Source organism: Drosophila ficusphila, unplaced genomic scaffold (genome assembly GCF_018152265.1).
Source record: "Drosophila ficusphila isolate 14025-0441.05 unplaced genomic scaffold, ASM1815226v1 contig_414, whole genome shotgun sequence".
NCBI classification, from domain to species: Eukaryota; Metazoa; Arthropoda; class Insecta; order Diptera; family Drosophilidae; genus Drosophila; species Drosophila ficusphila.
Window position 1 is genome coordinate 14,491,091 of NW_025064328.1, and position 25,672 is coordinate 14,516,762.

General features: G+C 48.7%; 2 protein-coding genes across 7 annotated transcripts in view; one reads left to right on the forward strand and one right to left on the reverse strand.

Moving 5' to 3' along the window:
- LOC108090852 overlaps window positions 1-25,672 on the reverse strand; it is a 32,655-nt gene that overhangs the window by 2,784 nt on the left and 4,199 nt on the right. Inside the window, exons 3-20 of one of the 6 annotated variants that reach the window (XM_017189729.2) lie at window positions 25,090-25,621; window positions 10,398-10,489; window positions 7,656-7,723; window positions 7,390-7,525; window positions 6,194-6,265; window positions 5,978-6,122; window positions 5,790-5,845; window positions 4,380-5,729; window positions 3,340-4,311; window positions 2,670-3,271; window positions 2,490-2,603; window positions 2,319-2,428; window positions 2,101-2,223; window positions 1,312-1,379; window positions 479-1,251; window positions 343-417; window positions 235-262; window positions 9-122 (exon numbers count right to left, since the gene is read on the reverse strand). In XM_017189729.2, the coding sequence (XP_017045218.1) occupies window positions 9-122; window positions 235-262; window positions 343-417; window positions 479-1,251; window positions 1,312-1,379; window positions 2,101-2,223; window positions 2,319-2,428; window positions 2,490-2,603; window positions 2,670-3,271; window positions 3,340-4,311; window positions 4,380-5,729; window positions 5,790-5,845; window positions 5,978-6,122; window positions 6,194-6,265; window positions 7,390-7,525; window positions 7,656-7,723; window positions 10,398-10,489; window positions 25,090-25,621 (5,430 nt within the window). The remainder of the gene's footprint in view (window positions 1-8; window positions 123-234; window positions 263-342; window positions 418-478; window positions 1,252-1,311; window positions 1,380-2,100; window positions 2,224-2,318; window positions 2,429-2,489; window positions 2,604-2,669; window positions 3,272-3,339; window positions 4,312-4,379; window positions 5,730-5,789; window positions 5,846-5,977; window positions 6,123-6,193; window positions 6,266-7,389; window positions 7,526-7,655; window positions 7,724-10,397; window positions 10,490-25,089; window positions 25,622-25,672) is intronic. The other 5 variants (XM_017189732.2, XM_017189728.2, XM_017189727.2 and 2 more) reach the window with 5 other exon arrangements.
- On the forward strand, window positions 19,891-23,990 carry LOC108090632. The gene is given in 4 exon segments (XM_017189411.2): window positions 19,891-19,954; window positions 21,064-21,251; window positions 21,303-21,487; window positions 21,526-23,990. Coding segments are annotated over 4 exon segments (585 nt in total). The 3' UTR covers window positions 21,674-23,990.

A 25,672-nucleotide genomic window follows, 5' to 3' on the forward strand; every position in this document is an offset into this window, starting at 1 on the left:
CGTCTTACCTATTTTCGGGGCACACCAACATTTCCTGCTGCCCTTGAAACTGCAAGTTTTGAAGGTATTCCACCCTGCGTTGGTGCACCAGCTTCTCTTTTTCGGCTCGCTCTTTCTGTAGTCTGTGGGTAGGAGAAAAGTAGGTTTTAAACAAGATAGTTGAAGATATCAAAAGTTTAGTAAATCAAACTAGAGTTAGGTAAAACCGAACCAAAACTATACACACGTTCTTACCAAAGTCGTCAAATTGGCATCCCAAATGCTTGCGTGCAATTACATTTCCCATGAGTTAGCTTAGTGTTAGGTTAATCCCAATAAGTCGGATCAATTGGCGGTACTTACTTGATGCGTGATTGTCTCATAAACTGTTGTATTTTTCTGGCAGCCTGATTTTGGGTGGACTGAGAATAGGTTCGCCTGGAGATGCATTTCGGATTAGTAAGTGAATGCAGACAAAAAGAAAAGCTCTTCCACTCACTTCAGAGGCCCCGAGGGACTGGTTTCCTTGGGAGTGCTGGGCTGGGAGCCCATCTCGTGCAGCTGCTGCTGGTCCTGCTTGTAGTGGTCGTAGAAGCTGGACAGGCACTGCGAGTTGCTGCTCACGCTGCCGTGGTCACTGGAGCTGCCCAGGCCCAAGCCGCTCTTCTTGAACCGCTTGTTCCGTCGATAGGAGCGGTAGCCGTGCTGGATGACCAGGGCGGCGTTCGTCATCTGCCGGTAGTAGGCGTACTGCTTGTACCGCCGGTAGTAGTTCTGGATCACGGTGGCCGCGCTCCGCTCCTTGTTCTGCTCCTCCAGCTTCTGGCGGCCCTTGTACGAGCGGTAGGCCTTCTGGATGCACTTGGCCGCCTCGTACAGCTCCCGCTGCTCCGTGTCCGTGAGCGTGAGCTTGGAGAAGTCCGCCTCGAAGGGGTACTGCGAGATGCTGGAGGCGTGCAGGAACTCCGTCAACTGCTTGGTGGACGGCGGGGGACTGGGTGAGCTGACCGAGGGGTCCGTGCCCAGGATCGAGTAGCTGGCGGGCGACTGCAGGGGCCCCGAGCTGGCCGGGCTCAGGCTGGAGCAGGGCGTGCTGACGTCGTGGTAGCGATAGCTGTGGTCGTGGAAGTCGAAGCTGAAGTCGCTGTCGAAATGGGTGTTCGGCAGCGAGTCGAGCAGCGGGTCCATGAAGCTGTCCGTCAGCGCCGATGACTCCGAAGTAAGGGGTTCTGTTAGGGGGCTGCCCAGCACCATCATTTCATCGGCTTCGTTCTGGAGAAGAATAAAGTAGTTACAGAAAAAGTTATAGGTAAATTCCTTATAACTGCTTACCTTAATCCTTTCCGGCATGGCGGCTATTATGTGTTCGGCTAGTGTCAGCACTTTGGCATCCGAATCCCCTGAAAGCAGGCGAGAGAGTTTACAAAACTAGTTCCACCACAAACGCTCATACAAATACATGGCAAACGAGTCTACATAATTGAGTTGGACACTTTGATGTACAGATTTACAGATTTAGTTTCATAGCTATAATTTAATTTGTCATTTAGGCTCAACTAGTCAGTCAAAAGATGCGATTGAGCTTAAATCGAGCAAGCTACGTTAATGACTCTCCAAATTGATCACGATAAACAAGGTCGTTGGACACGGATAATTATTATTGTATCATACACCGACAAGCATCGGCCTTTGTGTTCAGAGTGTTCAGCTAGCTATTTACATACACCTCGGATTCATATTTACAACGATCAATTCGCGGCTGATTAGGCGGCGAGTGTTTGTTAGTCAAAATTAGTAATCGGTTAAATGTAGACATCGATAAAAGCGCCCATTTGGGACGCACAACCAGCAACCAATATTAACAACGAACATTTACATTGATTAAACGAGCACCCCGCCCCTCCCCAAATACACATGAGTACATATAACAACAAACAGCAATAGCAACAACAACATCAACAACATCGATAGCCAGCCCCATATGTTAGTTAGTGTGTTACGGTAGCTACGGTACGGATTACGGGTGAGGTGGTTCGGGTTGTTCGGGTGGACAGATTGAGACTGGATTGGATTGGTTTGGATTGAGAGTGGAGCTGGGCAGGTCCGCCTGCCTTCACTGACCTACAACGGCATCGGGCAGGGCCAAGTCGTTGCCAATGGTCACGTCGGTCGCGCTCGTGGAGTTGTCGTCGCAATCGATGTCTTTGTCGTGCACGGGACTCGATTCGCCCGTGGACACCTCGCCTGGTTTGAATTTACCAAGAAAGTTTGAGCATTTTGTGATTGCATAATGTCTAAGCTAGGAGTAGGGTCATGCAACAGCCGATCCCCACACTTACAGAGGGCAAAGTCCATCTTGCGCAGCGGCGACAGCAGGCAGTTCGTCCCGGTCAGCGAGTCCAGCGGCGAGTCAACGCCCAGGGCATAATTGTCATGGCTCTCGAAGTTGCTAGAGAGGTTAGAGATTTAGATTAGAGGAAGAGTCGAAAGGGTTCGTTCGGAATAGCAACCTGTGAAGCCGGGCCAGCGGTTTGCCGGATTTGCTGCGAATGTCCATGTTGATGCCACTGTCAATCGAGGAGCGTTTGGAGTACCGACTGCCGTTATTCGGGGGACTCTGATTGCTGTGGATGGAAGTTAAGGAGAGTAGTAACCAGTAATAAACTTGACAGTAATTTGAATCACCCTACCTGAGCACAGCAACAGGTCGCAGAAAAACGCCATCGTGCTTGCGTTGGAGCTCCAAGTCAAAGCCACTGAAGCTCTGGTGCTGCTCCACCTCCGTCTCCGCCTCCAAGCCCATGTTCATAGAGAGGTTGGCCAGGCCGCCGCGCAACTGTGGCTTCCGGCAGCGCTCCTTCTCCAGGCGATACATCTGCGCCAGCAGGTGCTTGTGACCCCGCATGCTGGCCAAGTCGAGGGGCGTCTGCTGTGCCTGCGTCTTGATCTTCAGCGCGTTGTGGTTCCACTTGTACAGCAGAAGCGAGCACTCTACATGGCCTCGCACGCACGCCCAGGCGAGTGGGGTGAAGCCATAGACATCCTGGCTCAGGGCGTCCAGCTCCGTTTCGAGAATGATATGTGGGTTCTCCGAGCGCCAGTTCAGCATGGCGCCCACCAGCTTAGCGTAGCCCAAGGCGGCGGCCAGATGGAGCAGGGTCATGCCCCGCAGGCCCACCGTCCAGGAGGCCACTGTGCTGGGCATGCTCCAGGCGTGCTTGATCAGCCTGTGGCAATAGGCCACCAGCTTCTCCTCAAAGTTCGGCTCCAGATAGAGAGCGGTGTGATCGGTCTGGAAAATCAACCAAGCAATCATAAGTGAATTACAAACCTATTATATAAAACACATTCTGTACGCACCGTGAGCTCCTGCTCCTGCTCGGTCTTCACCTGCAGCTTCTCGTCGATGGTGGAGAGGCGGTTGAGCAGCGTGAACTTGTACAGACAGTCGTTGGAGCTGCTGGCGTCGAAGGGAGCGTCCGCCAGCAGCGACAGCTTGTACTCGAACATCACGGAGTTGGAGACGAGCAGACCGCTGCAAGCCACCTGCAGGGTCACGAAGCCCGCCTCGTGGGCGGGGCAGTAGCAGCGGAGGACTCCCTCCTGCACCAGCTGCGTGGGCACGGGCTGGGCGTCGAACAGCACCGTGTAGGCGCCACCGTTGGCGGACGTCCAGGGTCCGGCCACCAGCACCTTCACGCCCCCCTCCGTGTATGACCACTCGGGGCTGAAGTCGCATATGTTCAACACCTTGCGGGGCTGCGAGGGCGCCGCCTCCCCCAAAAAGGAGCCCTGCTCCAGGGCGGTGTTGTTCAGGGCCTGCTTGTCGTCCAGGTCCAGCTCGGGGAACTCCACGAGCATGTCGAAGGCGTCCAGGTTGGCGAACACGTCGTCCGTTTCGTCCTCCTCCACCTCCGCTTCGGGGTCGGGCTTCTTCTCCGCCTCCTGCTGGCTGCTCTTGGGCTTGCTGCTGCCCGCGGACATCGCCGCACCGGGTGCCGCTGCTCCGGCTGCTGCCGCGTTGTACGGCATGTTGGCGATCAGGGTGCGCTGGATGTCCTCGTGCGAGAGGTCCAGGGTCTCGTTGAAGAAGCTCAGCGCCTCCGCCTGGGGCTCCTCCTCGCTGCTGCTGCTGCTGCTCTGGCTGCTGTGCTGGTTGTTGCCGCCGAAGCTGCTGCTCTCGTCGCTGATCTGGCTGCTGTTGTCGCTGGAAGCACTGAAGGTGGCACAACCGTTCTGGTTCTGGTTTTGGTTTTGGTTTAGGGGCTGAGCCAGCGCCTGGCTCCTGACGAGGGCTTCTGCGGCCTGATTGTTGAGCGGGGTGCCCTCCTGCTGGCGAATAAGTTTCATTTTAATCAACATAAACACAATGCTTGCAGGCGATTTGCGGTTGCACTCACCTCAGAGGGCGCACTGGCGCTCATTAAATTATCACAAGGTGCTGCCGTCGCCGTCGTTGTAATTTGTTGCTGCTGATTGCCATCGATAATCGATTGTAAGGAACTCGAGGTGGACGAGGTGCCCGACGTGGGCGTGCACATGGAGATGGACGAGGCTGAGACTGAGGCTGAGGGTGTGGGCGTGGGCATGGGAGTGGATGTGGGCGTGGACAGGGAGGGGGCGTTGTTGCCAGCGGAAGACGTTGCAGTGGTGGACGACTGGCTGCTGCTCCGGTGCTCGGGCGACATGCACATGGCCTCCACGGGGGGTTGGGGTTGGGCCAGGGAAAGGGGTGCCACTTGCGCCAGAGGGGGTGGCTGACCACTGCTCGGGGTTGCCGTTGTCTGTTGCAATTTATAATAATGTTGCTGTTGCTGTTGTTGCTGCTGCTGCTGGCTGCTGTTGTTGCTGTTGCTGGAAGCATTGAGTTGCTGCTGTTGATTGTACATAAAGTTATTGTTGCCGGTGTCGTTACTATTTACGACATTTAATTCGTTGTTTGTTTGGGCTGCTAATTGCTTGCTGGCATTGCTGCTGCTGCCACTGCCTCCACTGCTGCTGGAGCTCGTGATTTTGTTTGCGGTCATGTGGCTTTGGTTTTCAATTAGTTCCGTGTCCATAACACTCGAGGCGGCCGATGCAGTCGTCGCAGGATCTCTGGCAGTGGCCGTGATCGTTGTGTTGGCTATCTGCAGCCTGTGCTGCTGGTTCAGGTGCACCGAATTCTGGCTCTGGCTGGCAACGAATCGCTGCAGGCTCAGCTGCTGCTGCTGTTGTTGCTGATGGTACTGCTGCTGCTGCTGCTGCTGCTGCTGCTGCTGCTGTTGGTGTTGCTGCTGCTGCTGCATCACCAGATTACTCCTTGCTGCCAGCATCTGACTGGCTCCTCGGTACTGCTGCTGCTGCTGCTGTTGCTGCTGGTAGCTCCCTTCCTGCTGCTGGTGTTGCTGCTGCGGCGGAATGATCTGGAACTTGATGGCCGACTCCTGCGGCAGCTGCTGCGTGACGTTGTGGAACTGGCCGTGGTTGTCGAGGTGCTGCCGCGGCCGCTCCGCCCACCGGGAGTAGAGCTTGCTGGCCACCACCACGTTGGGCGTGTTCCCGTTGAAGGGCTCGCCCAGCCGCTTCTCCTGCACCGAGGCCTTCAGCATGGCGCCCGACCGCCGCATCACGGGGTGCGTGCAGCTCTTCCCGTCCGCACATCCGCCGTCGCCGCAGCCGCAGTCCAGCTGCTTGACCAGCGCAGCCTGGCGGGACAATCGCTGCTTCTCCATCAGCTGGCACACAATGGACTCCACCGTCTCCGCCGTCTGGGCAGGAAAACCAAGTGAGATTACTCTTGGCTTCGTTTTATCTAGCTCTGCACTCACCGATATTTCAATGTCGTTGCCCGAGTCGGAGTCATCATCCGAATTGACTGTGGAGACTAAGGAACGAATAAGAATAATGATAATAAGGTTAGTGGGAATGAACCTTAATTCCTCAAAGAAATGAACTATAAAACTTTTGAGCATTTAAAACTTTTTTTTTAGAAACAATACTTAAAATGTAGACCTACGCATTGGTTTCAGCTGGCTGACCAGCTCCTCCTTGGTCCACTCCTTCTTGTCGCCCCAGAGAGTGATGCTGGGCGCAATCACGGCCATTTTATTATCATCCGGATACGGGACGTTCAGGTAGTGCACCAAAACAATGTCCGGATTCTGTTGGCAGGAGGAGGGGAAGTGCTCCCGGGATTAGAGTGGGTTAGGCGGAAGGGAGATGGCCGACTTACCTGCAGCAGCCAGTAACATCTGCGATGAAATGTGGGCAATATGGCCGAGTGTACGTAACAACCATAGATGCACTGTGGAAAGGCGGAAGGAATCGAACGAAATTCAATTTATCAACCCGGCAACACAAACAAGAGCATAAAAAAGGGCTAAAATCCGGGGAATCCCGCTCCAGGCTCCACTCACTCCACCGCACGCAGCACACTTTCCCCCGTGGAGAGAAATCCATTTAATTGGAAAACATAAAAACGAAGAGCTAGTGGATCCCAAATTAAATTACCAACCGCCCACGCCAGGGGGCGCCACTCGGTCCTGGTAAGTGCCAAAAATCAGGACTCAAACCCCAACTCAAACCCAAACTGAAAGTCGAAGCGAAAGGCCAACGAATCGAAACGGAAGAGCTGAGGAAAAGGGTTTCCCCGACTTATAAAGCATCTCGCTGCGCATTTTTCTTGTTCTCAAGACTTTTTTCCCCCCTTTTTTTCCGTCTTAGTTTATTTTTTGGGAATTTCTTCTACCCGCTGATAAATTTGTTGGCTCTCGTTGGCCGCGATATGCCGCTGACTTCTTCAGCTTCGCCTGGCACTTCCTTTGCACTATCTGCCTCGTTTGGGCCCAGTTATCATGTAAGGAGACGGCACCCCGCCTGCGCTGCCAACTGCATAAATCTTCGCCGGCCACGTTCGCTGGCGAATGTATTAAAATAAAAATTAAAATAAAAACAAACGGCGGGGCGACTGTGGAAAAAATTGGCGTGAAATTGCCAAATGTTTTTATGTTTCTGTAATGGCTTGGTGGGGGGACAGATACTCCATCCGACCGACCGACAGACAGACATTATAAATAAGCTTAACCCTTGGCAAGGCTTATTTCATTAGCAGGCAGCGGCGACGTTGCACACATCCTTGAGCAAACACTTGCCACGGACGGAATGCCCGGAAAAAAACGGGGAGAGCACCGTCAGTTTCTGTCAACTTCCGGCGGGAAATCATAACTCACCCGAAGGAACCCCCATACGGTCAAGAGCGAACAGAAAAAGATAGCAGGGAGCCCCAAGAAAGTCCAGGCAGTTTAAGCCATTTCTTTTTAGCTCCCTGACAAATGATGGCAATGGCTGGAAAACGATTCGGACTAATTGCCTAATTGTGCAGCCAGGAATGGCCCTTGACCAGAAAAAAAAGGAACAGGAAGAACTCACCTCAGTGCCTTGTACTTTCAGTTTCATGTGATCCTCGCGCGTGGTCTTGCCATCCTTGCGCTTCTTCCAGCAGTAGCCATCGCGTCTGTAGCGCACCTTCTTCCTGGAGTAGAGCAGCAGCGATCCGCTCTTGGGTCTAAAATAAGGTAATACAGAGTCAGTTTATACAAGCTATCAAGGGAAACTGCATAGGAGATCATTGAGTTAGGAACTAGTAGTACATTAAATCTTAAATTGCTTTTAATTATTATGGTCGTGTGACTCACCTGGTTCGAACCTCCTTGGACTGCCACTCGCCGTGCTTATCAAAGCTGATAAGAATCGCAGCGATTTCCTGGAACACATAAACAGAACCCATATTAGATTCTCGAATATTTGCATACCAAATACATCTTGGGGAGAATATTCGCAGATAGCGCGGACGGCCTTCACTGGGGGCTTATCATCGCTGCGACACTGGAAAAGTTATTTCCCATCCTCCATCACTTCTTCATCGCTTCCCCAGCTCCCCCGCCGAGCTGGGCTAACTGACCTTAACTAACGTGCTAACAATTTCCGGACTTAATGGCCAACGGCTCCGCTGCCCAGTCACGGAACTCGCGGCATTTCCTCCGCCAAAAGCTGGAGCGGCGGCATTTCTGCGCCATAAAACAAAGGAAAGCATTTTAGAAATTTCATTTGACCGCAAAGCGGACACCACCACCGAAAAAACGGGGCCAGAGGCGGTGGCCGTGTGTTAACCACAATTTACAGGTGTCGCCGGCAGTTGACACTTAACCAAGTTGGTGGCCCGAAGGCTAGAAACCAGCGCAGACGCATCCCGAGTGCAATTTGTGTGCATATTTGAAGTGCCCTGTCACCGAGGAATACATCCTACGAGCGGCGGAGAAGCTCCAAAAGCGATTCGAATGCAAATCACACAAAGCCAGCGAAAGTTCACAAGGAATTCGCTCGATTTAGACATTTCATTGCATGTTTTGCCGATAAAGTTATCAATTTGTTTGCTTCCTTGACGTCGCATGAATAATGCAAAGAGGCCATCCATCCACTCGGGCATCCCCAGCTGTGCAGCCAGCAGCCAACAGCCATCTAGATGTGCCTCAGCCTGGGGCAGATATCGCAGCATTTGCGAGTGTCATAAAAATTGTATATCGGAATAGGAAGCGGGTTGAGCAAATCACAGGCGCGTGTTTGTCAAGTGGCAAACGTTTGCATTTTGCAAAATTGCCCCTGACTTGGCTGTTTCGCCGAGGAGCTGAGGAGCTGGAAAGCTGGAGAGCTGAAGAGCATATGGAAGGACATATGGAAAGATGGATATGCGGATGGATGGACGGATGGCTGTTGCTAACTTATGCATGGCCCGGGCGACCTACTCCAAGCCCCTCCCCCTCGCCTCATGATGAATTCCAGGCACATACCACGCGGGGCGAGGCATTAAGAATTTATGCCCACCTCGGCGCACAGCCCGCTCCCTTTTCTATGGGCGTGGTCCTAGGCAAGCGTTCCTTCAACACTTTCACCCGGCCGAACGCCGGATCAATCGTATAGGAAGTTTATAGATTTAGCTTGATAGATCTGTTTAGGTTTGCAAACCGTTTCTACTATGTTACATTTCCTTGAAACAAACAGCAGGGTCTAATTTAAGGCACGCCACTTAATCATTTCCAGCCAAGTGGTCCTTTTGCCGACCAACGCAGAACGGCCAGTTCGGGTCACCCAGAAAACGAATGGGCCGCAAAAATTATACATAAAATGCGACTCATTATCAATTTAACTTTTTGATTTTTAAGCTGCGCCTTTTGCGACCACGCGGACACACACGGTCGACTGTCCGTGTTGCTATTATTTTGCAGTTGCTTTATGAGCTGGGTCGAGGGCTCTGGCCCCCGGCTACTGCTTAAATGCCAAATTAAAACCATGTGGTCAGGCGGCAGTCCCAGGATCGCCATGCCACCTCGCCGTGCCCCCATCTGCCCGGTTTTCCCTGTAAGCAGACTAAAATAAGCGTGCGTAATTTTATTTATGCCCCGTGCACGGCTACATTTTGTAATTTTTGCATGCTGATGCAGGGGAGATTCTGTGGGTAGTTCGGCTCGGGAGTCCTGCTGCTGGATGTAAGGTTCTTCCCTTTTCAGTTGGTTAACTTTGTTTTAATCAACCAGGAGATTCCCTTTCTGGTGCAGGAGTTCCCCAACCACATATTCAGATATTGTAAATTTCATTTTAAATTAGGTAGCAAAGGAATCCGTTAAACTGTTTTTCTAGGAAATCGTTTTTTCTTTTGTCTCCCATTTCTGTTTAAGTTAGTCAGCTATAGTCAACGATAGTGTGTACAAAGCCGCTCTTCGGATAACTCCACCCGTAGCCCCAAAAAAACCCCTCCAGTTTGAACTTTACAACTGTCCAAATGAATATTTGCGGTTGCGCTTAATTCACAAGTAAAACAACAGGCGAGCTCGTTGCGAAGAATCTCCGCTGTTTTTGTTTTCTCATTTGCCGCGAGTGAAAACTTTTATTGCAAACCGAACGGGATCCCGGGAAAAATAGTCCAGTGGCAGGGGAAAACGCGGAAGCGAACTTTTCGGCGACGCGTGGTCAGGTTTTTAAGAGCGGGTCCCGAGCAGATCCCGAAGTCCTAGTTTGCTGGTGTTTGCATTATAGTTTGTGGCGCAATAAAAACGCCGCGGAGCCTCCTAATGGACTGGCCACCATCTCATTAATCTGCATATAGACCCTCACAAGTGTGTGGCGCCCCAGGGAAGAGGGGAGAAGCCGTCGCCGAAGGCTGTCAAAGTGTCCTGGCGAAGGACTGGCAGGCTCATCCGCCTGTCAACTGTCCAAGGGCCGCCGAAGTCGTCGACTTCCTCCGGCTTTCACTCGTCGACTCCCCCGTTTCGACAATTTTATGTGCAATCAAATGCAAATAGAACACAAATACGAACTCAAATACAAACCCAAGCAGAAACGGAAAAAGCAAACAGAAATACCAACTTAGAACTAAAACTGACCTCATTTGTATTCCAACGATGGCGCTGTGATGGAAAACTGTCGGCTCTTGGCAGGCTCTCCAAATTGTCGGGCAGCTTGATGGGTTCGCCATCTGTAAGCGGGCAAAAAGAAGTTGATGTAAGTGCACCGAAAGCGCAAGTCGGGAAATCAATTTCGCATATCTCAACCCACTCGGAAAACCCTTTCCACTTTTCACTTACCACTTACCACCCCACCCGACACCCAATACCCAACAGGTGCAACTGTCGGACATTCATAAATGCGACAAAAATGTAAATCAGCTTAGAGCGATGATTTATAGTTCGGCCCACAAAAAATAAAGGAGGGGGAAAAAAAAGGGGGAAGCCTCCGAGGAAAGAAATCCCATAATGTCAACCTTAATAAACGAGTCTGTGCACTTATCCATTTATCAAGCCGATCCTCGGCATTAGCTCGCAGAATGCGTGGCAAACTTTTCGGTTTTGAGTCATTGAATAATTACCCACACTCAATGGAGCTTGCAACGTAAATCGAACCAACTTTCGGTTTATTAAAACGCCTCGCCACGCAACTCGCGAGGGTAAATAAACTTGCGGCCGAACTGTAATTTAGCAAAATGTGTAATAAAAGCGGACACATCTACGCGACATCTACGCTCCCCCCTCCGCTGCCCACTCGTCGTATATCAAAGAGCCAATAGGTTGCACTCGAAGAGCCATAAAAAGTATTTGTACACAATTTATATAAAGTGCTCGGAGCGGAGCGACTTCGCTGCCAGTTCGCCAGTTCGCCAATTCGCCAGTCGCAGTAAAGGCCGCGTAACCGAAATGTGTTGCCAAATTGCAAATGCCAGACGTTTGCTGGCGGAAGGGGTGCTTCTTCGGGGGGTTCGGGGGAGGGAAGGGGCGGGGCGGAGCAGACAGTGCGTGGGGTTGGGCTGGCCGACCTCGGAGGAGAGGTGAGCACACACGACCAGGGATGAGCTAGGGATTTCATGATCACACTCTCCACTCAATAAATTGGGTGTATAAATAATAATAAATACAGCAGATGTAAGCTTGAAGTACATTTCGGATGAAGACTTTTCACCGAATTCCAGATTCAAAGAAAATGATTTGTTAGCAAACAAAAATGCAGCTCGAACCCCTCTATAGTTTTATTAAAGAAGTAATACCAATATTGAAACCAAAAATATGACAAAGAACCATCCTCGATAGAGAATAAATTCCTCGGAATCACGCACGCATCCCTGGCGAGGCAAGGACTCCCAGGACCCCCGCACCACACTTCGCTCGCAATGATGACGTTGATGTAGTTACTTTTTCAGGGCGTTGTTGTAGTGGCAGTTGAAGTTGTTTATGCGATTTTTATATGGCTCACGTTTTGGCAGAGGACACACTCTCGAAAGGCGGAAGGAAGGACGATTGTGCAGGGGGGCACATCGGTTGAATCGGCGACGAATTGCTTGCTTTGATCGCACTCTCCACTTTTATGGCCAAACTAATTTGTCATCGCTGCCTTGAGGCGGCACTCACCCCGCGGACTCGGTGGGGAAATGTTCGAGCGATAATTGTCAAAAATGTCGAAACAATCGGAGCACCTTGCCCCCTCCAGACAGCCCTGCACCTGCCTATTTATAATGCAGTTGCTGCCATTGTTGTCAAAAGTGAGAGGGGTGCGGTGCGGGGGGAATAACTCTGTTTGATTAATACAAATAAAAAGTTTTTTAACTGCTCTCTGCATATTTCATGGCGAAGAGCTTCAAAAACTGACGTTGCCCGCCATCATAATAGACTCGCGAAAAAGGGCGGCCGAAAGCGAAGGCCCAGCAGCCGGGACTGCCAAAAAAATCAAAAGGAGGCAACCGCAGGTGAGGGGGTTGCAAGTGGGAAAGGAGGGAAGAAGGGAGGGGCGGGGCGGGGGTACCGAGGTCCCATGTCGCCAATGTCGATGGCGACGTCAACGTGGCAGAAGTTTTCGCTTTTCTTTTATTTTTCCGGCGGTTTGCCTTGCCCCAACTTTAACAGGTAAGCGGTGACCCCTCCGTGATTTTATCCGCCGCTTAATTGTGACAAATGCGCTTTGGTACACACGATTTTCTCGTAATTTGCCCGAAGAATTTAAGCAGCAGCAGCAGCAGCCGTTAAGCTCTGGGGAAGGAGAGGAAAGGGAAGGGAGGCGGTTTCGGTTTTGGTTTTGGGTTCCGGCGGTAACCTCGGCCATGTCCCTCGAATTGACACGGCAAATAGCACAAAAGAGTTGATATAAATAATAAATTTCCGTTTTATGAACCCCATCTAGGTGGACCGACTGAGTCGCCGCGAGAGCTGCCAATTTGAGCTGCCTGCCAAATTGTGGCTAATAAATATCTCACCGAAAAATGCCAACATGGGAGGACAGCCTGGGTGGGCAGCCGCAGCCGCCGCTCCTCGGCTCCTATAAAACATACAAAAGAAAAATTGTTTTCCACTTTGGCCGCCGACGTCGCCGAAAAGTCAGCTAGTGTGAAATTACTTTTGTTCAGTTACACACTCTTGCCACAATTAAAAGCCATTAAAGTGTCTCGCAAATAGCTACAAAACAACTGCGAGGCGGAGACCATAGAATGAAAAAGGCCGCTACGCAATTCTTTATCGCTGAAGAAACGGTGAAATAAATATCGCCGTGGTCGGATTTTGGAGATAACGCATGATGACGTCTCTGAGGAGAAATAGCTGCTGAAAGCACAGACCAATAATAAATAGAGATAGCCGAAGAGGCCAGAGCAGACGTCATGGTTGGGACCAGTAGCCAAGAAAGGCGAAGTAAAAGTCTTAAAGATAGCGAGCACAAATATTTAAGAGCTTAGCAAGACTGGGTAATCGAAAGGCTAACATGTTATCACAACCGACAAAGTGACGAATATTACTCATAGAAGCGGTAATAGTTTGCGATTTCTCCTCGAAATACTTTTCCCAAGTGCTGATCAGTACTCCCTTTGGGAGCCAAGATTGTTTAGGAGACGTCACTGCCAACCAGATACAAGACTCTGGCTCCCCGCAAAGCAAAGTCCTCATAACTGACAGATGTGCGGATGATTTATGGGGCGAGCAAACCGAAAACAAACACAACGCTCCGCACGTTGCGGCTGATAAAAATCACATTTTGGCAAACGGCAACGGCAACGACCACTTACTACTAAGTCACTCGCTTTGCATTTCCCGGCTGTTGTGGCACTGCAAGGAAACATTTCTCATCCAGTTTTGCATATTTCGCCCCGGCGAGCGGCAAGAACAGCAATTAAAAGACACATAACAGCAAATATGCATGTCAGGCGCGACGGGGCCAAACAATAATTAGCCCAAAAGCGGCAGAAAAATGCAATTTCACCTCAAATGAGGAGTATTTGCGAAAGTCATGGGAGCGGCGGAAACACAAAACACAGAACAGAACTGAGCACAACTGCGATTAACATAAAAATGCAACAAATGGGGCGAAACGGGAGGTCTGAAAGTCATAAAAGTCCTATTAATGAATGAAATCTAAACAGAAATACGGCGAAACAAAGCCAAAGCCAACAAAAGTTTGCAAAAATGTTATAAATTATTTACAAGTTATGGTCGCGCGGGGGGAAGGGGAATCGGAGGGGTTTAGCTCACATTGTCATCGTCTTTTGTGTCTGCGGGCAATGCAATTACGTGCGGATTTCATTACTTTTCCCCGTTTCGCCAAGGTAATAGTGTTCTTTGTGTGGGCAATGTACATTTTTCAAAGTATATACATATTTAGAAAACAGATTAGAAAGTGGGAACTTAACGTTTATTGTGGTTCAACAGAGGAACTTTAACAGTTTTCAGGCCTTCCCTTTGCTACAAAACTAAGGGACTTCGATAAGTGTATCCCCTTTATTAGCTTAACCCTCTTTGTTTTCCTCAAGGAGGGTGGCCCTCGTGGCTTAAGAACCTTGGCATAAGCCGCGAATAGAGTGGAATAAAAGGTTGCCTTCCTTGTGTCTGATTTGCTGACAGGAGGGCAAAGGACGAGGGGAGACACTCGGTTAGGCTGCCTGCAAATTATATTAATATCGGGGCTCTTCATATCATATATTTTTTCCGGATTCACTTCACATTTTTTCGCCGCGCCTCGGCTTGCATGCAACGTTTGTGTAAGTCTCCCCGATCCCGACTCCTTTTTCGGTTTTTCGGTTTGTTTGAGTATATTAAAAATACTTTTTTCTACGTAACTGCAGGGGGGAAAGGGGAAAAGCGGGCTAAGCGAGAGCTGTAATTTATTTTAATGCCGGGTATTTATCATGATACACATACGTTTCTCAGGCTGCAAAAAATGTTATTTCTATACGGACATTTTCGGTAGTTTGTTTTTACATAAATTGTAAATTAAACATTTAAAGTGCCATGAAATTGGCACCGACTAACTGGCTAAACAGCCCCCAAAACACATGGCCCCCGGTAATGCCGGGCAATGGTTCATTAAAAATACATAAAATCGGAGCACTGTCCATGCCCCAACGCCGGATGACTCGAAAACTAATATTTATCTAACAAAATTAATATGGTTGCACGCCAAATAGAGGCGGCGGGTGGCGTGCGGCGTGTGGCGGGCGGGGACCGAAAACTGTTTGTCCAACCAGAAACAAACGACCGAATGTAGCACAATTTTCGGCAACGCATCCCACCGACCGGAGGCCAAAATCCTTTGGAGCGATAAGCCAAATAAATAACGCAGGACCAACACGGAGGTTGCAGAGGCAGGCGGACAGAGGCAGCATCATGCAACAACATCGGGCGTCGGTCGCATTGTTCAATAAATCTATTTGGCCCCTAATCGAAAGCACACAGAGGCGGGGACTCCTCCGCCTTTCCACCTGGAAAAGGCAACAAATTGCCATTGGATAGGCACAAGACCGGAAGCAGCAACAACATATTAATCCGAATTAGCATCAAAGTGATTTAATTGCTTGGAATTTCGGCGTTGGCAAACACTTTTCGACTTTTCGGCCCGCACGGACGCATGGACACTTGTAAACAAGGCCAAAAGGTGCAGCCCCACCTGGCTGCATTTTGTCAGCATTTGGCCATCGATCAGGCTAAACAGGACTCGCATGCACCATATATATCTGCTGCAATTTAAGGTCCTCCGGAGTCGCTTGAAACTCCGGCAGCGAAACGGGCCATAGAAGCGCTCATCCAAAGCCCTTGGCACGATTTATGTGGCTTTTAGTAATATGAGCAAATATATTACGTGACGGATCAGAGCAGGACCTGGCCGAAGGACAACTAATTGAATTGCTGCCGCTGAAAAGGAACAAACTCGAAATTAATAGGCGCACATCAAACACAAAAATGAGCGAAGGCCCAACGCCCACCAGCTGCCGGCGAAATTAAAGGGCCGGCCGTAAAGGCAGGACATTAGGACTTGGCCGAAAGGATAACAAGTGTAGCCAACTGTGCGCGGCATTCGAAGCCTGAGTAATATTTATTGAGTACGTGATCTCCTTCCTGACCAAATCCGAATGTGAGCGAGAGTTTTGAATTTTTTATTGCGCCCCGGGATGGCCGGCACACACCACCAAAAGTGTCCTCCGTATGGGTGTGTGTGTGTCCCGGCAGCTGCCAACTTCTGGCTTCCTTTGGTCGGTCGCCTCTTTGGCATGCAAAAGGCGGACGGCAAAGTGGCTTATTAAAAATTTTGTCAACTTGCGAGTTTGCTCCGGCTCTCTTACTTTTTCATGACTTTTTCACACTCCCTGGCCACATGCATATATTATATATTAGATGAAAGATGCCTGGACTCTCGGCTTACTTTCTAGGAAATGGTTGGGGCTATCTTTCAGTTGTCTTACAACTGGCTTTAAATGCAAAACGTGCTATTAAAGACGATAAGTTCTGCGGGAAGACAACGAACTCCTGGGTGCCACAAAAACCATCCAATTGACTGGGAACAACAATGGCCTCACCCACACAGTCGCAGACCTCCGCACTTGTTGGTTTTGCACAGCCCCAAAAAGTGTGCTACAAAAAATGAGGCGCATAATGAAGCTACTCATAAACGAGGAGTCTCTGTGTGGTGTGCGTGTGGGTGTGTGATGTGTTTACTTGCAGCCGAGTGCAGCCACACCTACACCCACACCTACGCCCACACGTGTGCCCCGAGAAAGCCATTGTTCGTGCCACCTCGCATAAAAAACACTTAAAACGCCGTTAAGTTAAAATAATAAAGTTAAGCGGCCGCCGGGCAGCAACAAAATCTAATGTGACAATGGCCGCACGGCAGCAGCGATTTGAAACAACAAACACAAACAACACAACGAAAGTCGCAACAATCGCTGACATATTTCACAACGTGCAACAAAAGACGAGGAAGAGGCGCAGGTGAGGTGACAAAAAACTAAGCCAGCACAAAAGCTGGAAACGAGTGGAAAAAGACGCCGAATGTTGGGCATATTTTGCATTGTTGCCCACACACACTCACACACGCACAATACCCACACACACACACACAATCACACGGAAGGGAACGGAACGGAGAAAGGCTTTCCTTTGGGCCTCCTTTCGGTGGCCTTTTGTTTCAATTGTCTGTAGTTTAGGTTTTAGGCGTGCGAGCCTCGTTATAGGTAAACGTAACTGTAACTGTAACTGTAACTGGTTACAGCGTGTCCGTACACGAGTCCTTGTGTGTTTCAGTGTGTGCGTGGAGTGTCCTTTGCGAACAATAAACGACTGTCAACGTATGCGCGAGCCACCCGTGCACGCGTCTCTGGAATGGCGTGCGAATTATTGCCCAGGAAGATATGACATAAAATTTAATGAAATGTTCAGAAAATGCTAAACTCCATGTTCTCGGCCCCCATAGTGTGTTTTCCGAAGGGGAGTAACCCGAATGGAAATCGAAATCGCGGCCAAAACACAGTTTAAACTTGAGTGGACTGAGACTGAGTGTTAAAGGGATTGTGAGTGTCAGTTGAAGTGATTTTTGACCGCTTTAAAAGTTCACTACAAACAGAATACAAAGTGTAGAAAACGTAAGCTCAGAACGTGGGTTTCATTCTATACACATAAAACACAAGAACAACATTTAGAGTATGATATTTCTACTGTTCTCCGAGTTTCTCTTCGAATATCTATACATTCGGAGGAAACACTAGCACATTGAGAAGTAAATATGTTAAGTATACACAACATCGATAGGAAAAACACTCGAATAAGTACTGAGCATGCAACACCAATGGAACAACATATCGATGGCTATTGAACGTTGGTAAAGCGATTTCTTCGGAGGCTCTTTAGTCGCGGATCATTGGCAATAACGATTTGACTTTAATTAATCATGTTCTGGTACTGTTTAAAAGGAAAGCAAACAGAATTATGCAATATCCCCCGCAGGATAAGTGCTGAACCGATCACTGATTTCTCCGCTTTACCAACTTCAACAGCCACAGCATCAAAAGACGTTATCCAACCTGGAATCCGACCTCTTTCTATCGACCTGCCACGCCCCTTGGAGGGCGCCGCGGGAGGACATACTTACTGACACTGAGCGGCATGAGGGCGCTCTGCAAGTGGCTGAAGATCTGGCGGTGGTGGTGGTGGTGGCCCAGACTCGCCCCGCTGAAGTACAGGTGGTTCTGGTGCAGCGACAGCTGCTGGTGGTGGTGGTGGTGATGGTGGTGGTGGTGCTGTTGCTGCTGCTGCTGCTGCTGCTGCTGCTGGAGTTGCTGCTGCTGCTGCAGGTGGAGGTGCTGCTGCTGCGCCACCGAGTGCTGCTGGTGGGTCATCAGGTGCTGCATTTCCTTGGACTCTTCCTTGGCGGTGGCCGTGGCTAGAATGTGATGATGGGTGGTGGTTGAGGATCGGTGCTGGCTCTGAACCGTATTCAGGCTGTGGATGGAGGCGTGCACCGCCGACTGATAGATAATACCGTTGTTCGACATCGCCGTCATCGACTGGTGGTGGGCGTAGGCGGCCATCGTGGGCGGCACCCCGCCCATCGTGGGCTGCACCGCCGCCGTGGCGGCCACCGGAGCCAGCGGCAGCGACCTGTAGCCTGCCATGGCTGCACTTTCTCTTTCTACTGTTAACTGTTAACTGTTAATTGTTCACAGATCACCGATCACCGATCACCGGTCACTGATCACTGATCACGGATCACTAGTCACTGCAGGCAGCACAGTTTATGTTGCACCGAAATCGTTTTTGTCCGCCAAGGGCGTCTGATCGCTGGCGGATACGTGAGTTGACTGAGTGGACCGACCGGACCGGAGCGAATTATTTTCAACAATTTTCGTTAGATTTGTAAGTTGAATCGCCTTTTTCTCAGCCATAAATTCGTGGGAGGAGTGGGTTTTAGGCTTAGTTCGGGTTGATAATGTCACTCCGTGATGCTGATAAGTCTGCCGGCTATCTTGACATCTCCTCTTTATGTTCAGCCCGAGTCGTGTGTCAACACACACAGATCTCGGAGCGGGTGGCACTGAAATTTCACTAATTTCCTGGACAGCCTTACAAACTGTGCAAATGTTTAGGTATTTCAGCTATTTGTGTGTGTCTCACTTGGCTTTAGCTATTACAACTGCTGGCACTTCCCCCTCGCGAGCTCTGAAACCTTGAACCACGGTTCAATCTCAATCGAGTTGGCCAAGCCGCGAGGGAGTTTTGCCAGTTGAAGAAAACAATTTGTATATTTAGCCGACTTATCAACTGACAGCTGCCAGCTGAAACTAGACCCAGATAAGCCCAGTCTCGTGTCCCTAAACGGGGTCCAAGAATTTCGTGAATCACAATAGTCAAAAAGTGTTCTTATCTACTTTTCCTTAAAATACATGTCGTACAAGCGAGGCTGTTTACGCTAAGACACCAATTAACAACATCAATCAACCAATAAATCACTACGTACATAACCAAAGAGCACATGTAGTACAAAACACACATAGGGTCCGGATCTTAAGTACACCAATTTAAATTGACCACACAACATCGACAGAAACAACAACAACAACAAGAACGGAAAGCAAACAACAAACAGAGTCGAGGGCTTGAGCAAAGAGTAAACAAATTACATAAACAAATTGAGGCAAATTGGAAGATCCGCGAGCGGGCGAACTGCTCCCGATTAAATCGTGTTTGTGGAAACCTTATTGCCAGATCAACCAGTCGGCCTGCGGACACTTAATGCCGCTGCACGGGCAAATAATGGACTGCTGGACGATTGGACGACTGGAGTATCGGAGTATTGGATTGGCCGTCTTCACGTAAGCATGGCGACGAAGTACGTAGAACGGCACGTAAGCGTGGCTGGATTTTCCGGAGGCCCAAGAGAAAGCCACGTCCGACAGGCTTGGCCAAGGTCTGGAAACTGAAAGCTGAAAGCTGGCGACCGCCAGCGGAAGGCCAGGACACTCGGCTGGCCGACGGGAGCCGAGTCCTGACGCTCGGGCCGGGTTTTTGCGTTTGGGCCCGGATTCGTCGGTTGCCAGCAGTTTGGGCCCAAGCAAGAGCGAGCGAGAGGGCCGACGAGATGATGGATATAGTAGGTGGTGGTGGTGGTGGTGGAAGAGGGCAGCTCCTTAAACACTCGCTAAGTGGGCGGAAGGCTTTATGTGCGGCTCCCGAGATTCGCCTTAAAACTCGAACTTATTTTAATAAGTATCTATCAGCCTTCGAAGCAGGGGTTATCAATATTAATGCAAGACATACGAGTATTCCTATCCTGTAAGTGAAGCACCTCGGCAAGAAACAAACGACATTAGCCTAATTTCGCTGGAATGCCAGAAGCGCTGTGTGGGTTGGTCCACAAAGGCACCTACACTTCTATTGCACAACAGCATTTAGGGGTTGTTCGCCGACCGTTAGAGACCTGCGCAATAGATTAACCCCCTGCCCACCTAAACCGGAGGGGCTCGTCGTCGGCTCCACTTGGTCCTACCCCAAAAGGCAGCGAAACCAAAACAATAACAAGTCCAGGAAGCAAAAACAAAAGCGTGAAAAGCGGAGGGAAAGGCCGGGAATTGCACGTGCCTGGAAAACCTTTGCACACCTTCCGGTGGGCAGTCAACTTGGCGCTGGAATTTTTAATCAACGCGAGGCGCAACTATGCAACATGGACACGGACGCACCTGCGACACACGCCACAATCCTACGGATTTATTTAATATATATTTTATTATAAGTATATTTCTTGGCAAGAAATTAATATTAGGCAAATATTTGGGTTATTGACGGGCAAATTCTTTCACAAAATTTTGAAAATCGCGAAACACAAAATTGGGTTAGCCACCCAAAAATAACTGATGCATTAAATATTTGAAGTGGACAGCCAAGAGAGTCACACTAGGTTTTCAGCACTCTTAAAATATACATCGACTGATTAACGAGCTGATCAGTTAAAACGATTAGAAGAAAAGATTTATTTTTAATTGCTTAGTAAATCAGTTTTTTTCTGTCTTTTTTCTATTTTATGCACCAGTTGCCACACAATTTAACAGTTTGTTTCATCTTATTTTTAATTGCTTAGTAAATCAGTTTTTTTCTGTCTTTTTTTATTTTATGCACCAGTTGCCACACAATTTAACAGTTTATTAAGGTTCATTTAAGTGAATGCGCTGGATATCTGGATATAACGAGATGAGATATTTAATTCTATTTAATTGAGAAATTTAGTTCTCTTTTCGACATCCAGGAGCCATGTAAGCACTGTTAATCTTTGGACTTGTGCTTCTGTCATCTTTGCAGGTGGATACCAAGTTCAAGAGTCTCCACTGTGCTAACTACGACAAGTCTTTTGGCGAAATTATACTGTACAAGATCAAGGCCATCAACCGAGACAGGAACTCGATAAATATTCAATTCAGACAAATAAGGACGATTAATAATGTGCCCGTAAATTATATTTCTTATCATGTCCTTTACATTTTATTATACCCCCTCTAGATGCATTTGGAGCTTTTTAAGCGAGCGAATGGTTGGCGCCCTTTTCTGTACAATATCACATTCAACCTTTGCGATTTTCTGTCCAAGAGGAACAACTTGATAGTGAACCTAGGATTCGAGTATCTCAAGCCGGACATCCCGATAACCAACTACACGTGTCCTTTCAAGGTAAACACACTTCACTAGTACAAGATATAAGCTCCTTGGTTCCATACTTTTTCAGAAAGGAGCTGGAGTTTGACATCAAAAAGTTCAGAGTACGTTTCCCGATAGAAACGGGTGAATACGCTCTGCAGCTGAGTTTCGTTGTCCAGAGGAAAGTCACTTTGACCTTTCAAAGATCGGCAGAGTACTACAACTATCGAGTTTAATAATTATTGCAAGGGCACCTGTTCTTTGTTATTTACGTGGGCAAAAGGACATTAAGTATATGTTAATAAAGTGTATATATACTTTACTGTTGCAAATCAATTTAGCATTAACGCCCTTACAATATTATAATTGGTATAAAGATAATTTGGTAGCTCTCTAAATTGAATATTCCACCGAACTTAGCTAATGAGATTTTAAGCTGTTCTAAAATTTCCATCTGATTCATTTTAGCGTTTAAACCAATTCAGTTTTGCTTTAACTCTACAGTAATCATGTTGGCTGTGTTGATTTTTAGCCTTTTGTTTCTGAATTCGGTTGGGGTGGATGCCAAGTTTAAGAACCTAGTGTGCACAGTGGATAACGATGGGTTTGGGGAATTTCTTCTCTGCAAAATTAATCCTATTAATCGCTATAGGAATTCAATGACTATACACTACAGACAGAAAACGCTCGTTAACAAAATATATGTGAGTTATGGATCCTTTCAATCTGTCCCTTAATAATATGTCCCCAATAAATAACCGCAGTTACGCATAGAGTTCTTTAAGAGGGCTAATGGCTGGCGACCCTTTCTGTACAACTTTACGTTTAACTTGTGCGAGTTTTTAAACCACAAGGACCACTATCTCTTCAGCCTTGTTTACGGCTACGTAATGCCCTATCTCGGCAACAACTACACGTGTCCCCTTAAGGTAAGTTTATAAAGGCAATCCTTCAATTTTATTTCTGTACTCTGTACTTTCAGCCCAATGATGAAGTCCAATGTAATAACTACGAAATGGATTGGGATAATTTTCGCAAACGGTTTCCTGTCGAAACGGGCGAGTACGCCCTCCATATCAGTTTTATCACGCAGAATCAAGTTAAAGTATTGCTAAAGGCAACTTCCGAATACAAGAACTACAGAGAGCACTAGTTGCTGGATTTTTAACAATAAACGTCGATTCACCAGTACTTATCTCTAAGTTTATTGGCATAGAGGACATTCGATATTGTTGTTGGGAAAGGGAGCAGTCCTGACAAGCAGCAAAGGCTTGACAAGACATTAGTTGCATAGCCAAATCTATTAGCCAAAATTACATTTTCAGTGGAATTTCACCGTGGTTGAATGGGCAGGCGGACAAATAATATGTGATTAGAGTTCTAGAATGAAATGCGGCACAGATGGCCAAAGCAAATCAGGGCATGGCAAACACGGATTGAAAGTGGGTAAAAGACCAAAGAAAACAAAACCCAGGACTTTGACACAATAATCAAACGAGGTGTCTGTCCGCTGTGTGTGTGTCTGCAAAGGAAAAACAAGTGGAGGGCTAGGGCGGGCAGTGGGCGTGGCAGGTCAAATTAGGCCCAGTGTTATCTAATTAGCCAGCCACCTACGGCACGACACCGCTCCGCCCGCCCGCCCTCCTTTTGGGCCTGTGTGAAGTGGTGCCAGGCGCCGGCCATCATATTTTGCAATTTAACTCACACGAAAGATTGTTGTCGGCCCTTTTGTCTTCTTTTTCAGTCAGTTTTTTTCACTCACTTCTGGCGCTCACTACGTACATGCTCGTCCTTTTTTTTTTGCACGCGCTCAAGTTTCATAACAACGGAAATGCAAAAGTTTTGTGCAAAACAAAGCGCCAACTTTTTTATTTCTCTTGGCAATTATGTGCTCAAGGCAAGAGACAGGGAAACGGACTCGAATAATGATAATGAAGCACACAAGGCTCGGCCAAAAGGATTTTCGAAGAAAAATGCACAAAAAGTCGAAAGCGAATTGTAACGCTTTTTCAGATTTTTTCGACGGGATTTGCATGCAAAAGTATTTCACGGATCCACATGTGTGTGGGGGTAATTTGTTTAATTTGCCTGCCTTTCGGGCATAAAAAAGTGATAGAAGACCTCGGCGAAAGGCGAATTTCGTGGCTTTATTTCAGCTCTCTATATATCTCTTTTTTTCTGAAGGTTGGCCGCCTTTTAGCTAATGGCCATGGCGAATATGATAGGATAACAGGAAAACAGCACGGTTGCCGAAAAACTAAAGCCAAACTAAATTAAAATATTTTAAATCCGGAGCTGGCAAAGTTTTATCAATAAAATGCAAGCGGGCAAGTCTGTTGGTCTGTTCGTTGATTTTTTCGCTTTGCCTTGCATTTGTTTAACTGCAAATCAGATAGAGATCTCCCAAATGTCTGCATTCGAGACCACACACATGTGCACTTGGTCCGCCGCTCGCTCGGCAATTGAAACATCAGCAATACTTGAGCCTCGCAATAAGCCGGCAACTCGGCAGCCGACACCCCCACAAAACGGGATGTTGCCTCTAGCCATAACTCGAATCTGGCTTAAAAATCACTTAGACACTTCTCGCCTCGTTCTGGCCCGTCAGCAGAATCGCCGGCCAAGACGACACTCATGTATCGAGTGCAATAATCATCCCCACTCCCTCACCCACCACCGGATTCCCGAATGCGACTTTTCTGTGGACCTCAGCAGATTGCCCGTTTCCCAGGGCGTTGCTCGCCAATCGTTTTCCAGTTGTCAACTTGGCTAATCTGCACTTGGATCTCTGAGGAATGGCTTTAACACTTATAAGGCGATGAAAAAATGCGTGGGCAGGACCAAAAAAATACTTAAGGGGACTCTACTCATTTTCAAAGGGTGCGTAAGTTTCCAAATTACATTCTTAAACTGAATTAGAAGGTTATACATCATGCTTTAAGATTTACCAATAGTCTAACACAATTAATTCAAAATTAAAGTAGAAAAAGATTTGCTTGAAGGAAGCTACTCAATTCGCAAAGTTAACCTGCAACTTTCAATTGGACTGAAATGGAATCATTGAAAGTCTTGAGCACTTTACGCCCAAACGAATTGATTTGTTTTCAATTTTTTGTGTTCTTGGGAAGTCATTGGGCCGGACTGGTGGAAACTTTCTGATAACTCGTAACTTGTTACTCAGCACACACAGCGCTAATGAAGACGGCACACAGCCACTCTCCTCGAGTTGGCTGTTTGTTTTGCCCTGCCCCAGAGCAAAACACCGGACACCAGGGAGCAGCCGACTGATTCGGGTGTGAAAATCAATGGCATTCACAGCCGAGTGCAGCTGAGCCCCCGAGGGGGGCGGCCAAGACGCTTCTCGACTTAATTGAATAATTGTTAGGCAGGCCACGTCCGCGAATTCCTGGTAAATCAGCGAAATTTCGAAACTAAACAGCAATAGAAGCCAACCCGAAGCACTGCCCCAAAATAGGCAACAAAGACGGCGTACAAAGCCGAATCTGGCGAACCTTCCGCCAGGAGACTGCGTCAGGCTTTGTTTTCGGTCCCGATGCAAATGCACCTGCAGCAGGAAACACCTGCTGCAAGCCCCGCCAGCAATTTATGCGCCGCATTCGAAATTCGGCGATACCGAATCCTCGAGACTTACCGTTCCCAAGCGGCACATTCGTTTGCGATGTTGTCGATTGTTGCTGCTGCTGCTGCTCGCTTGTCACCGCGCCGGACAATTTATTTGATGTTGTCGTTGTCGTTGTTGCAACAGCACCTGCTGTTGTTGCCGCCGTGGTTGTCGTTGCCTCCAGCTTACTGCCGCCGTTAATGGCCAGAGTGGTGGCGCTCTTTCCCAGCCTCAAGATCGTAGTGGCCGTCGACGCTGTTGCTCCCGTGGACGTTGCCCCTGCGCTCGCTGCTGTTGTTGCTGCCGCCGCCTTGAGCTTGTGCAGCGCCCCTGCCACGCCCTTGGCCGCCTTCGAGGTGCGTGTCACGCTGAGAATACTTGAAGAGGTCAGCCCGTTGCCGCTTGGAGGCGAAGTGGCCATGGAAGAGTTGCTGGCGGAGCTGGTGCCAGTGGAGTTGCGGATGACCAGGATGGACTGCGACTTTTCCAGGCGCTTCAGCGTCTGCAGCACAAAGGGCGACTTGCTGTCGCAGTTGCTCTCGGAACTGAGGCTGCGCGAGGCCTGCAACAGAATGAAACAAATCAGCTACTGTGTAAACACCAAACAAGAAAC